This window comes from Stenella coeruleoalba (genome assembly GCF_951394435.1).
Source record: "Stenella coeruleoalba genome assembly, chromosome: 3".
Taxonomy (NCBI): domain Eukaryota; kingdom Metazoa; phylum Chordata; class Mammalia; order Artiodactyla; family Delphinidae; genus Stenella; species Stenella coeruleoalba.
Genome location: NC_137148.1, coordinates 41,372,799 through 41,386,344, shown reverse-complemented (window position 1 = coordinate 41,386,344; position 13,546 = coordinate 41,372,799). Strand labels below are relative to the sequence as shown.

The 13,546-nt window shown below is 44.2% G+C and overlaps 1 protein-coding gene across 5 annotated transcripts in view; it reads left to right on the top strand.

Annotated features, from left to right (window-relative positions):
• The window catches only part of ARL15 (ARF like GTPase 15), a 427,003-nt gene that overhangs the window by 126,454 nt on the left and 287,003 nt on the right, over positions 1-13,546 (top strand). For all 5 annotated transcript variants that reach the window (XR_013827558.1, XM_079916605.1, XM_079916602.1 and 2 more), the window contains one exon: positions 8,974-9,118. Coding sequence is in view for 4 of the 5 variants with exons in the window: in XM_079916605.1 (XP_079772731.1) it covers positions 8,974-9,118 (145 nt within the window). In the remaining variant the exon portion in view is untranslated. The remainder of the gene's footprint in view (positions 1-8,973; positions 9,119-13,546) is intronic.

The window sequence follows — 13,546 nt, the reverse complement described above, 5'->3', positions numbered from 1 at the left end:
AGACTGAATTGGATTCGGGTAAGACCCGAAGTAAGGACACCAGTTAGGACAGTGTGTTTTCCAGGAGACAGTGGTGACGCGCTGTCAGAGACTTCAGGAATGGGGAGATGGTAGAGACCAAATGGGTGGATTTAAGGGAATTGGTGACAGAGAGGCTATGTGGGGCTGAGCTCCATCTTCATGGAACCTGGAGATTGTTAAGTGAAGGAATGCTCTGTGGTCCAAAAATATGGAATTAGGATTTTCACTGTTAGGGTCTACAAGGAAAACAACTTTAGTTTGATTTGTTTTTCTCTCGACCGTTCCAAAGCTCCCCATCTCCAGTTCCAAAAAGCACCAAGAGCAGAGAGAATCTGCTTTGCTGGGATCTTTCCTGGGAGATTTTAGATGATCCATCTGCTGGAAGATCTACCTAGGGAGTCTAGCTCTTTTTAAATGTTTCCATTCCCTGATTTTTCCTAAGTGTACAAAGTATAGAAAAATGCCATTGTTAAGGAATAGTAAAAGTGTTTACGTATTTTCATGCCCGACTTTCCGTTTAGAAACATTCTATTCAGAAAGTGACCAAGAAAGAGGTTCAATACAAAATGTATTAATCTCTTTCACGTTCAACTAAATTTGTATTTCTTTGCTCTTGAGGGAAAAAAATAATAAATGGCCTGAAACTGACCCAGGTGAAGCCCTGATTTGGATACGTTTATGAATATTCATTTAGCTTGGTTCTCATTACAGATAGTCATGCCTGGGGAATTTACTGCTAGTTTTACTGGATAATTCTGTCATTATAAAAATTAGATATTTCATCTAGTCATTATAAGAGAAAAATTACATCTTGAAAATAAGAAAGACGTTTATTTTCTGCTTAGCTTCCTCTTTGAGTTTCTTCATTTTTATTAAAAAAAAAAATCTTATCCCCCTGATCTATTTCCAATATGAGAAGACCTGAAATTTTGGATTGCTAGAATATAGGAGAATCTCGAATTAGAGTCTCTTTAAATCTAATTATCAGATACGTGCCTTAACTTTTAAAACCCCACTTGTGGCTCATCTGGAAATACACGTACCAGGACTCATGAATGCCACTGCTCAGGATGACTGATGCACAGACTGGGAGCCACGTGGGCCCCTGGTCTGGTTCAGCGCCGCGGCACTCTCTTCCATTCAAAGTCTCAAATGTCTGCCCCTCTGCAAAGCCGTGAGGCCAATGTCTGTAGCTGCTAAGCATGAAATCCCCTGCTTCTGTTTGTTTCTTTTGTTGCCACGAGTTAATAGGGACAGAGACAGGAGACAGCCCAGAACAAAGCAGAAATAATGGAGTATTTCACCCCAAAAAGGAATGTGGATTGAGAAATACAAAGGGTAAGGCAAAGACAGACTTAGTGTCCTGAGGCAGTGTGATGTATTGGCCAGAAGCCTCAGCCCTGGGACAATCTGTGAGCTCAGAGCAGCCCACATGGCCGAAAGGTTTGACCCATCTTCTGTAAAAACAATTTATTGTTTTTCCCACTAGGGTCTTAAAGGGCCACAGGATTTTTCACCTCAAAAAGTGGATTGCTCTTGTAACCTGGGGAGGGGTCATCTGCTGGGATCCGTCTGGTGATCAAGGGCCTCTTCACAGTACACTGTTGCCCTGCTGATTATTTCTGTAGCTGAGGTGCCATTTGGAATTTATATCCTTTTCACTTCTTTGCAAGACCTACTAAATAATCCAAGACATCAGAGCATTTTTGAAATTCATTTTTCTTCTTGCAGATGGAAAGAAAGGATCAGCTAAAAGCTTGCATGTTCATATAGACCATCTCTTTGACATGGATTTCCACACAGCCCAGTTTATTTATGTATTTTCTCCCATACTCTTCCCCAATGCATATTATTTTGTTTAGTATTTGCTTGTTTATTTATTTACTTTATTGAGGTACAGTTTACATGCACACATTTTAAAGGGGAAAACTTGAGAACTGTTCCCTTAGAGGTTTTTTTCTCCCCTTATTTACCATGTTTAGAATCAGAAATCTGTGCAGCTAGATTCTCTTCATAGACAAGCTTTGTCCTTTCCAGAGGACAAAAAAGGGTTAAATGGAAGAAGCAAACAGCGGGAAAGAGAAGCCAGCAGCCCTTCAGTATCCCCTTGTCTTCCAGCCCAGCCAGCCCCCCTCCTCCTTCCCTGCTCCCTAAGTCTGCCCCAAAGGAACCCAGTTCCTCTAACTGTCCAGGGAGAGAGATGCAGGGTGTCTGCCCAGAATGAAAGGCCATGAGCCGGACAGTGCAATGAAGGAAGCAGTACCGAGACTTGCATCTTCCCCTTCCTCTGCCAGGCATCTGTCCAGTTACACAGGCAGCCTTGTTAAAGCCCCCCTTCACTCCCTCGAGACAACACCCCGCTTCCAAGGCTCTGAGCCCTGACTCCAGACGTGGCTGTACCAAGGCCAAGAGGACATGAGTAAGAGCTCTGGAGCCAAATAGCCCGGGTTGGAGCCCCAGCTCTGGCCCTTACTCTGTACCTTACAAACTCTGGCATATTTTCGTATCTGTACATTGCCCTCTACGAAGAATGCCCCGAACGTCGCCTCTACATGACACACTCTCAGCTGTTAGAGGCTTTTCATTCCCATCACTCAGAAAATTGCTCTGGAGCCAGACTGCCAGGGTTCAAATCCTGGTTCCACTTAACAAGTTTAACTTCTTTGGGCCTCAATTTCCTAGTCTTAAAATGGAAAGTGCAAAGTATCGATGCTTTTTCTCATTGGGTTGTTCTTATAAGTGAATTAACACACAAATCATTTATATCTTGTGCTTAATAGTACTGACCATCTTGGGTTTTGTTTTTGTGTTATTAGGACACGATTCTTCCTCGTGTCTTTTCCAGAGCTTAAGCAGCTCTTACAAGCCCTATAAACATGTTTGGTTGTATTTTCAAAAGACAGACCCATATTTGACTATTATAGACTTGGATTTTTTTTTTTTTTTTCCCCGATACGCGGGCCTCTCACCGTTGTGGCCTCTCCCATTGCGGAGCACAGGCTCCGGACACGCAGACTCAGCGGCCATGGCTCACGGACCCAGCTGCTCCGCGGCATGTGGGATCCTCCCGGACCGGGGCACGAACCCGTGTCCCCTGCATCGGCAGGCGGACTCTCAACCACTGCGCCACCAGGGAAGCCCGGAAAATATTTTAAATCTTGTAGTTTTGGATATTAATATGCTTCTTAATGTTTTATTCAGTGAACATGTTTAGTGTTAGAAAACATTCTAGAAATTGACTTCCTTTTGTCATTGTGAGAGTTGGTGAGGTTCAGAATATATAGGTGCCTCTTTTTGGTTTTGAAACCAAACCACCTAAGAAATATATCCACTTCAAGTCATGGGTGACTTCTCTTGCTTTTAGGTACCAACTAACTGTTTTCTTGTTAATCTGACAAGTATTTATTGAGCACAGTGCCAGGCCTCACCTGAGGACTCCAAGGAAAGACCTGGTCATCCGCCATAGGAAAACTCCGGTTTTTGTTTGGGAAGACCCGTATTTAAATAAGGAAGAGGTAGTATGGGGCTCGGGCAGTGACTGTATAGCTGTGGGAAGCCCCGACACTGACTGAAGAAAATTTTCCAGCAACTCTACAGAGCCTCAATCCAATTGAAATCATGCGCAGAATAAAATCATGTATTCATGATGAAAAACAGAGCGTCAATTGAAACAAATGCCATGTCCCCAAAGGCTAGGGATTTAGCGAGACGGAATGGTAGGAGATGTGGGCAATGCAGGGGCCAGTGCCAGAGGGGGAAGATTTCGAGCAGGACTCTGTCTAGAATGGTGAATTGTATGACAGCTTTGCTCCTCTGCTTTGGTGCCTGGCCACCCTTGGTAGCTGTAAAATTAAACTTTTTGAACCAACAGTCAGACCAAGGATGAATATGTCTTTGGGTCAGTGTGCATAATTCTGTCATCTAATAATTCTTACAGTCAGTAAAAAATGCACGGGGCATAATACTCACTGCAGCGCTAGAAGTGTGGTAAAGGACCAAAGAGTGGAAGAAAGGAATAGTTCTCGCCAGGGGAATGGGAGACTTTCCGGAGGAGGTGCCGTCTGAGCAGAACTTTGAATGGGAATTTGCCAAGTAGAAAAGAGGGGAGATTTCCTCTTGAGTGCACAGGACCCGGGTGGCACAGAAACACGAAGTGCTCAGACTGTTTGAGGGACTAGAGAGTGATCTGGAGGGTGGCTGGCATCATTAAGGTGGACATGTAGAGGGAAGTGCGATATACAGTCAAGTGCTTCATTAGTGCTTTACAGCGTCAATTTGTTGAGTAGTTATTCACTGAGTCCTGCAGTGTACAGTGCTCGACAGACCTACCGATGTCTGGCGCTGTCCCCAACAGAAATGGGGACATTTTAAGATAATCTTGCTGCCTTGGTGCTAGACCACTAGACTGAAATACTTGCAATTTAATCTTTTGCTTATTTTTTTTCCTGATACATGTGATCATACTCCTTCAAGCAAATATTCCTAAGGTTTTGCTTGGGCTTTTTGGCTAATCCGCCTTTTAGCTAAGGGTTATACAATTTGTCCAAAGTCTACGACACAGAGTTACTACTGGTGATTCCGGTCTTGGCCCTCTCTCAAGATATTGACACACTGTTTCCTCACATACAGTGTTGGTAGAAGATTATGGATGCATGCTGGGGGGTAACATCCTGCATCCTGACATGATAAGAGAGAGACACTGGGTTCTTTTGGAAAGGAGCAAGTCATAACGGACCCTATGTGAAAAGACCTGTGAACTAAAGCAATCTAGGCAACAGAGGCTGTGACCTTGGTTGTCTGATGCCATCTTCCCCTGCCCCCCCCACCCGCCGTAGTTACCCTGTTCTCTATTGCCTGCTGCAAGTGAAGGGTAAGGATTGTGTGTCTTTAGTGTCTTGGGTTGGACTGGGATGGGTTGGAGCATGTGGTGACTGCTGTGGGCTGCTGGAAGGGAAGTACCACAGTCTGGGCTGTATGGTGGGCTGCCAGGCCCTTGCCCAAGAAAGCTAACAATCACCTAAGATGCCTTAGGAAGATGGGCACTTATTTACCTGTATTCTCATAGCATAATGCACTGAACTGTTGCCTCATAATGTCCTCCTAAAGAAAGGAAGTGGCCGATAGTGTTAAAACGTTACTGGTTAATCGTGGGGAGACCGAAGCCGCCGAGGTTTATGGGCCTGCACGGAGTCATACAATGCCTCAGTGTCTGGCCTGGGAATGAAGCCTGAGTTTGCCGCTTGCTGTCAGGACGGCCGACGGCATTGTGTTTAGCATTGTACACCAGTGAAAGGGGCTTACCCTTAACAATGCACGAGCTGCTGTAGGAGACAGACACAATGAACTTTGGTACAGTATAGTCTAGAGGCCAAAATGAGTAATTTTAAGTAAATTGACTATGAGATCCAAAGCTTCATTAAGTTTTAAAATGAAAACCAAGTGAAAACTCTGTACAGTTTTTAGGAACTGACTCCAAAAACATGAACATTCTTCCCCCATTTGAAGTAGCATAGTTTTAAGAGTCTCATTTTATGGCTTGAATCTGACACTACCCCTGTTAACCATAGGATTTATTTATTTCAAATAAATACTCCAAGAGTCTGTGACTTATTTCAAAGATCCTGTCTTAGAATAATTGTCAGTCTAACCTTTATGCTTTTTATGTTCCAAAATGTCTCATTCTTACAGACTGTGGTTTGCGGGGAGGGGGGGGGGGCTTTTGTTTTATTCAGATTTGGTTTAGTTTGGGTTTTTTCAGAACAGTTGAAATATGGAGCCTGAAATTCCAGAAAGAGACTGGGGGAGAGGGGAGATGTCATGTTACATGCCTTTACCATCTGCATGATTGGAACTCTGGGGTAGAGACGGCGTCACTGGGGAGAACAGAGAGAGAGGAGATAAAGACGAGAGTGGAGTAGAACGTCACTGCTAAATTGCCTTTTATGTCAGACATGTCGTAGGTGACCTAGAATAAATGAGCAGGTGATGTAGATATTATTGGGCTTGGCTGCAAAGTTTTTACACTCTGGAGTTTACAAAAAACATGAAAATGAAATTCTGGAACTTTTGGCCAAAATATGTTGAGTAATATTGCCACGTGAATGATTGAAACTGGGCAATATATAGCAATCAGTCACCTGCAATTTCATCTTGTATTTAAGACTGATGATAGTTTGGGCCAGGGTAGTTGAACGGGTCTCTTGCCAGGAGCTAGCCCAAGGGAGTTCTGGCAGAGGAGCTGAGCATGAGTGGTGCTGTCCAGAGCAGGAATAGGGTCTCTCCCCTCTCCCCCCAACAAAGATCCCAGCAGCCCAGTAAGAGAAACCACCGTGTGACTGGTGCTGTTGTCTGTCATAGTTGAACCTGGCAGAGCTCTTCTCAGTGAATGGCTGCTAGCCAGTCTTTGAGGGAATACATACATACATACATCTGTCTCTCAGGAAAACTCTAATCATGAGTCCAGGAGACTTGTTTCTTTTATGGGTAAGAAAAAGTTTGCAAAAGGTCAGACATTATCAGCCAGCCTTCATATGAATCTGGGATGAGATGTATTGGCATCTAGAATGCTTTTTATTGTCATAGTCATTAATCTTGTAGGAGAGGCAAAATGGAGCTCAAGTAAGGCCAGAGAAGAGTCACGAATATGATGGAGGAGTGGCAGGGGCTGCTATATGAAGGCAGACTGAAATAATTAGGACTCCTCAGGCTCTAAACAGGGGAGAAGAAATATGATTAGAGTTTAATAAATCCATGAAGAATATGGATTAGGTAATCATAGAATTTACCAGAAGTAGGCAGAGCCCCTTAAAAGCCGAGGACAAGTGAATTTAGGACAAAAAGAAGGTCTTTCGTACCAAGAAAGTAGGTCGTGCACATCAAAACCACTCTTTTGGTAACTGGGCTAAAACTTCTGGCATTGAAGAGCAGTGAAAAAGTCAAGCGTTTCTTTTATTTTAACACTATTTTCTTGAAGCATGGGGGACCCAGAGAGAGCCTAGATCAAGCTTCCTACTAGCCTTTACATTTTCTTTTCTCTTTTCTTAGGCGAAATTTAAATGTCATTCATTCGTCATTCAACAGTTATTCACTGAGGGTGGCTTCTATGCCGGGTACTCTGCTAAGCACTGTGGATACTAGGATGAAGATGGACAGATATGGTTCCCACAGTCTGGTGATGAATGAGAAACTGTAATAGTCTGTGTGCTGAATTCACAAAAGTGCTGTGAGAGCTTGACATGAATTGCTAATGTACTCTTAGCATCAGAGCAGGCGGCCCTGAGGAAGGGGTGCTCTAACTGGGACCCGAAAGCCAATGAAGCATTCGCTATGCCAAGAGTTGGGAGGGAAGAGGGAGAGGCGTATGTTGAATGCCTTGAGGTGCCAGAGGGTCAGCGTGACTGGAGGTGGGAGGGTGAGAGGGAGAGTAAGAGGAGAATCATGGAGGTGAGGCTGGAGGGGTGGGTGGAAGAGATCATGGAAGGTCTTGTAGACCATGATGATCATTATGGAGGCCGTGTGGAGAATAGAGGGGGCAACGGTGAATGTACTGGGACCCATTGGAGGATGTTGATGTTGTCCAGGCAGCGGTGGCCTGGGCTGGAGAGAGGCAGACAGATTCTAGACCTGTTTCAGAGGTCGTATGGACTGGACTTGTCAGTTGACTAACGTGGATATGAGAAGTGAGGGTGAGGAATAATCAAGCTTGGTTTATGAGAGTATGACAGCCAGTTAGGCGTCACATTTCATCTGAGTAAGAAGAATTAGCACAGACATTTTATAGGTCTCTTCTCTCATGATCTCCAAAGGACCCAGAAGTCAGTAGGTCTGCCTCCCTCTTACCTCTCTGTCTCCCTCTTCCTCTGTTGAATCTTTCAGGTCCTAAATGCTTCGGACTCTACAAGCTGGCACATAGATGGCCCCTAATAAGTAGATGTCAAATAAGTAGAAAGACCAAAAACTGCATGAGTGGCTTCCAGCCTCCCAAATCCCCTTGTCTTTAACCCTTGCAGAGCAAACGGCAGTTCATAGTACCCTGAGGTCAGTTGACCTGAAGCAAGATTTAGCAAGAGTCAAGATGGCGGTGATATACACAGGAATTCTATTTAATGCTTTTTAAAAGCATTTTATTTTGAAATAACATCAAAGCACTGGAAGACTAGTACACGGAACTTTCCTGTAGACTCTACTCAGGTTCCCCAGTCATTAACATTTTACCATGATTGCTTTATCACATTCCTCACCATCTAGGCATGGAGACGGTGATGGAGATAGAGATTTAGAAATGTTCTTAGCCAGTTACTTGCAGATGTCAAGACTCTTCATCTCTAAGTACTATCGTATGTGTTTTCTCAGGACAGTGATATTCCTTACGTAACCACAGTCCGCTGATTAAATTCAGAAACTGTAACCTTCAGTGATACTGTCATTGCAGGCTCTGCTATTCAGTCTCTAGTCAGCTGTCACCTGTTGTCCCAACACTGTCGTTTATGATGTCTCTTCCCCCGCCCGATCCAGGAGGCATGGCATTCGTTATGTCTCTCTAGTCTTCTTTAACCTGGAACAGTTCCTCAGTCTTTCTTTGACGTTTTAGAGAAGAACAGGCTGCTTGTCCTGCAGAATGCTCCTCGCGGAGGTGTCGTCTGATTTCCTCGTGCTTGGATGACGGTGGTGCATTTTTGGCAGAAAAGCTGCATAATGACGTGGCACCCCTCGCGGTGCCCCCGTCTCAGCAAGAGGGGAGCCGGCAAGTCCGAGTGGGTCTCATTCCTGGGAAGTTAACTTTGATTGCTTCGTCAAGGCGGTGTCCTCCTGGTCTCTCACTCTAAAGGTCCCTTTCCTCCATAGGGTCAATAGGTTATTTAATTACCTCTCAGTACATAGTCATTTGAAATGTGACTAAGCTTTGTGCCTACAGTCATGCTTAAAAGCGCTGCATTTCCCCTCTCTCGGCAGTGTTTTAGAGCACTCTGCTGCAAGGGACCACCACCTGCGCGCCCAGAGTATGACCTGGTCTGCATAGGCCTCACGGGCTCTGGCAAGACCAGCCTCCTGTCCAAGCTCTGCAGCGAAAGCCCCAACAGCGTGGTGTCGACCACAGGTGGGTACAGCGCCGGCTTCTCACCCTTTTCTTCCTCACCCCTGGGATGCTCTCATTTCCTATGCTGTTGGTGGGGTCCCCTCATTTCACTGAAATGCTTCAGTCAGTTGATTATTTATTTTTAGATCCTCTGTTTTTCAAACTATATTTAAGGGGGGCTTTAATAGCATCAAATTGCTGCACGCTTCATCCCTCTAGTTGGTCATTTCAGTGCCACTGAATAAATCAAGCCAGGAGGATGTTGATAGAAACTAACCTCGCAACCTGGAATTCTCGTACTGTGATAGATGGGTTCAGCTCAGGCCCACTGAGCGTCCTCCTCCCTTGAAGTATCACTCTAGCCTACTCGTGTTGGTCACACGCTCCCTACACGGTACAAGTGATAGTCTGAATCTTCTTCCCTGGAAGATGGTGGGCACAGGGACCGTTGATCAGGTTTACCATGTTCCCTGAGGTGGCCAAGAAAAGTCAGTCTAGGCAGTGGTTCTCAATCAGGGCAGATTTTGCTCTCCAGGCGACATCTGGCAATGTCTGGAGACATTTTGGTTCTTACAGCTTGGGCAGGGTGCTGCTGACTTCTTTTGAGTAGAGGCCGGGGATGCTGCTAAACATCCTACAGTGCACAGGACGGGCGCCCTCCGTGAGGAATTATCTGGCCCAGAGTATCAAAGTGCTACCAAGAACTTTTCTCACTCGCCAAAAGTGTCCTCTTTTTCCTCTGAAAATGAAGCGAGAAAGACAAGTGTTAACTAGAGAAAATTATGGGAGGTGAAAACCAGAGCTGCTGTGGGAGAACTGACAGGGAAGGAGTGGGCCGGGACATTGTCGGGGAAACTTAAAAAGATTGTTCATTCAGACAGCTTTCTTTTCTGAACACCTATCATGTGCTAGGTCCAGTGTTAGAAACTGGGGATAAGCAGTGATCCCAGCACTCCAGGAGACTCAGGCTATGAGCCACACAGACATTAAGCTTGTGTCCAGAAATACACAAAGGAGGAGAAGCAATCAGTTTTGCTCGGACTGGGGGAAGGGGAGGATGATACATGATGGAGTTTTCTACATTGGATCTTGAGGACGAGCAAGCCTGGCAGACAAGCAGGAATAAGAGAGTGAGGTGGGAGAAGAAAGAAGATTTGGGGACAGAGGGGAAGCTGTGTGAAGGCAGAGGGGCCTGAAACAGGTTGCTACCTCCTGGGAACCACATTTCCGAGTGGCTGCGACACATGGTTAGTAGAATGCCACGAGTTGAGTCACAGGAGATAGGCAGTGGCCAAATCTTGGCAAACCTTTTATACCACACTCAGGAATTTGAGCTTTGTAGATAGCACAGAGACATCTGCACATACTTTAAGCAAAGAGAAACTGTGTGATAAAATATCCATTTGAGAAAGATCACGCTAGCCATGATGCTGAGGCTGAACTGTGGAAAGCTCCATTAGCCATTAACTAAGACAGTGATGGGAGGGAGGGAGAAGAGAGGGGGAGGGAGGAGGGAGGGAATAGATAGGATACTTATTGCAGGCCTAGTATTGACAGAGCTTGCTGGCCAGTTGGGTTTGGAGGATGAGGGAGAGAGAGAAGCCAAGGGTGACTCAGGTCCTGGCTTAGGTGAAGGGTATATGGTGACACCGTTGACTAGGATTTCCTGTAAGTAGGAAAAATATTGATGACCAAGAGCCTTACCTCATTTCAGGCCAGGTTTTGCCACCAAATAAGTTAGGGGAAGAGTGCAGGCTTTGAAGGCTTTTCAGAGTTTAGAATTGTAGATAAGAAACTGTGGACCTGTGAAGAAACAGAGTCATAGCTTGATTAAAGGATGAGGAAAAGCTTGAGGGGTTCATGATGACTGGTGAGGCCACAGGGAGGATGAACAGAGCTCAAGTGTGGCCTGTTGCAGGAAGCCATTCCTAACTACCTTCCTTTCCCCCACATGGAACTGAGAACTCCCTGCTCTCCCACTGTGAAGTGTTTATCTCTCTACCATTTAGTGCCTGAGACACTGCTGTTGACACATTTGTCTCCCCAGGCTAAGGGGCAGATAGAGCATCTTATTTAGCTTGTGCCTCCAGATCCTGGCACACGATTTAGACATAGCTAAGATGCTTGTTGAGTGAATAAGCCTGCAACAGTAAATTGAATCCATATGTTTTTACATAAAATATCATACCTCTCTGAACCTCATAACTGCTTTTTATGACAGGTAAGATTCTTTTTCCATATTCTGTCTTTAAATCATCTGAGGCTCAAAGGTATGGTGATATGGCTGTTTTCACACAGTTAATGACAGAGGTAGGATGCCAGTGCAGGTCTCCAAATGAAGGTTAGTGGTACCCAAGCCTTAGAATTTCTGATGAGAGTATTATTTGCTAGTTGTCTGTAAAGCTGTGGACGTCTTCTGAGGAATGTGTTACGTAATATGCAGACTTTATTAACTTAACAATTCTTTTAAAGCAAAATAACTTCCTTCAAAATATGTATGAGTAACACAAGTATACCGTTCTTCACTTATCAGAGGTAGAAATGAGAAGCACTATTGCTAGAAGCACAGTTTTGAATTACAATGTACAAAATTATCTGTAAATAATTTTATAATTTATTATTTATAAATTGCAATGCAATATGTTCTATATTTGCTTTTATTCAATTTTTTAATAATATGTTTTCCTCTTACTGGAACCCGTTGTAACATTGTGCGCTAATTGATTTTCTGATGAATTAGTAAGTTGGCTGACATTTTGGATATCAAGCTTCTATGAGTTGTCATTGTCCTGAACCAGGCGCAGTGCCTTTTTGGAGACCTGTTTGGAGGTCTCGGCTATCAAGAAGTTTATACCTGGGGTAGGATTACCATGATAAACAGTTTAAATTTATTGAATGTTTAATATATGCCAGGAGCTAAGACAGAATAAGTGCTATACTTGATGGTATAAATATGAAAGTTAAAAGAGTGATCATTTCTAATCTGTGGGATCAAAGAAGGCCTCATTCAAATAGGGCCTCATATGATGGGGAGAATCTAAGGAACGGGGTGAGGAGAGTAAGGATAGAAAGCATAGGGTGTATTTGGAGAACAGTTCGTGATCTTACTGGGTTGAGGCCCAAGATATGGAGGTATAGCATGAGTTGTGACCCAAAGCTAGAGACTAGAGAAGCTACTGAGAGAGACCTGTAACATGGAGAGGTGATCCATCAGGGGCTGTGAGGAATGGAGAGTTAGAGGCAGATGTCATTAATCCTATAAAACTGTCAAAGATATTGGGAAATAGAGAGGAAAGGAAAAGAATCAAATATGACTTCTAGCTGGTGACTGAGTGAAATATAAAAAGTGGGAAGAAGGTGACAGACAGTTTTAAGATACAAGATAATGAGCTTAGTTTTGGACATGCTAATTTGAGGTGTTGGCAGGACTTTCAACAGTGATCCAAATGCCAAAAGACAGGCTGACTAAAGAGAGCTTATAGCAAGAGATCTAGATTTGAGATACAACTGAATTGTTGATTTGCATGAGATTGCTGAGGGATGATGAGCAGAGAGGGAGGAGAAGAGTGCTAAGCACCAACTATATTTCATTCATTCTTTCTGCATTTGTTGAATGCCTGTTACATGATTGCCACTGATTTAGGCACTAAGGGTGCGTCAGTGAACGAACTAGACAAATCTCCTTGCCCTTTGGAGCTTACATTCTAGCATCTGCATTAAACAGGGAATCTAAACCAGGCAGTTCTATATAGTATCATATAAGTCAAATGTGAACAATAGATCAAAGGAACCAGAATTAAATAATATAAACCGAAGTCTAAAATCTGAGAGGAGGCCATGGATGTGGTGACCATTAATGACCAATGGTAGACCAGTTTCAGTAGAGCGTTGGGGTAGAAACTAACATGAACCATGAGAGGGTGGTGAGCATGCAGAGGGAATGAGGCACAGACTGTCCATTTTACTCCTTGGGCCCCTGGCTAAGATTGCACATAGATTACTCTTTTAAGAAGGTAACAGAAAGACAGAAACACAGGAAGCAGTGGTGAAGGAGTTTATTTTTGCAAGGAAATGTGCCATGTGAGCATGCTAGTGGACAGAGGTGTAAGGGTGGTGATCAGGAAGAAGGAAACACTGAAGATGTTCAGTAGAGGGCAGGAAGTGCAAGAATAAGTGAAGACTTCTGATTCTGGTCAAGACAGAGTAACTAGAACTGGCTTACCCTCCCACCTGAAATAACCAAAAGGGGGGAACAAAACACAGACAAGATATATAAAACAGTTTTTAAGAAAGTAAATATCAAGCAACAAGGGTTAGTCATCCCTGAGAGATGAGAAACAAATGAGATGAGCCCCACAGTTGCCCCAGCCTACTGCCTCAAGACTGTTCCCAGGCCATGGCACAGCTCCAGTGGGAAGTGAGGTGGAGCTCAGTGGACTCCCTGCATTG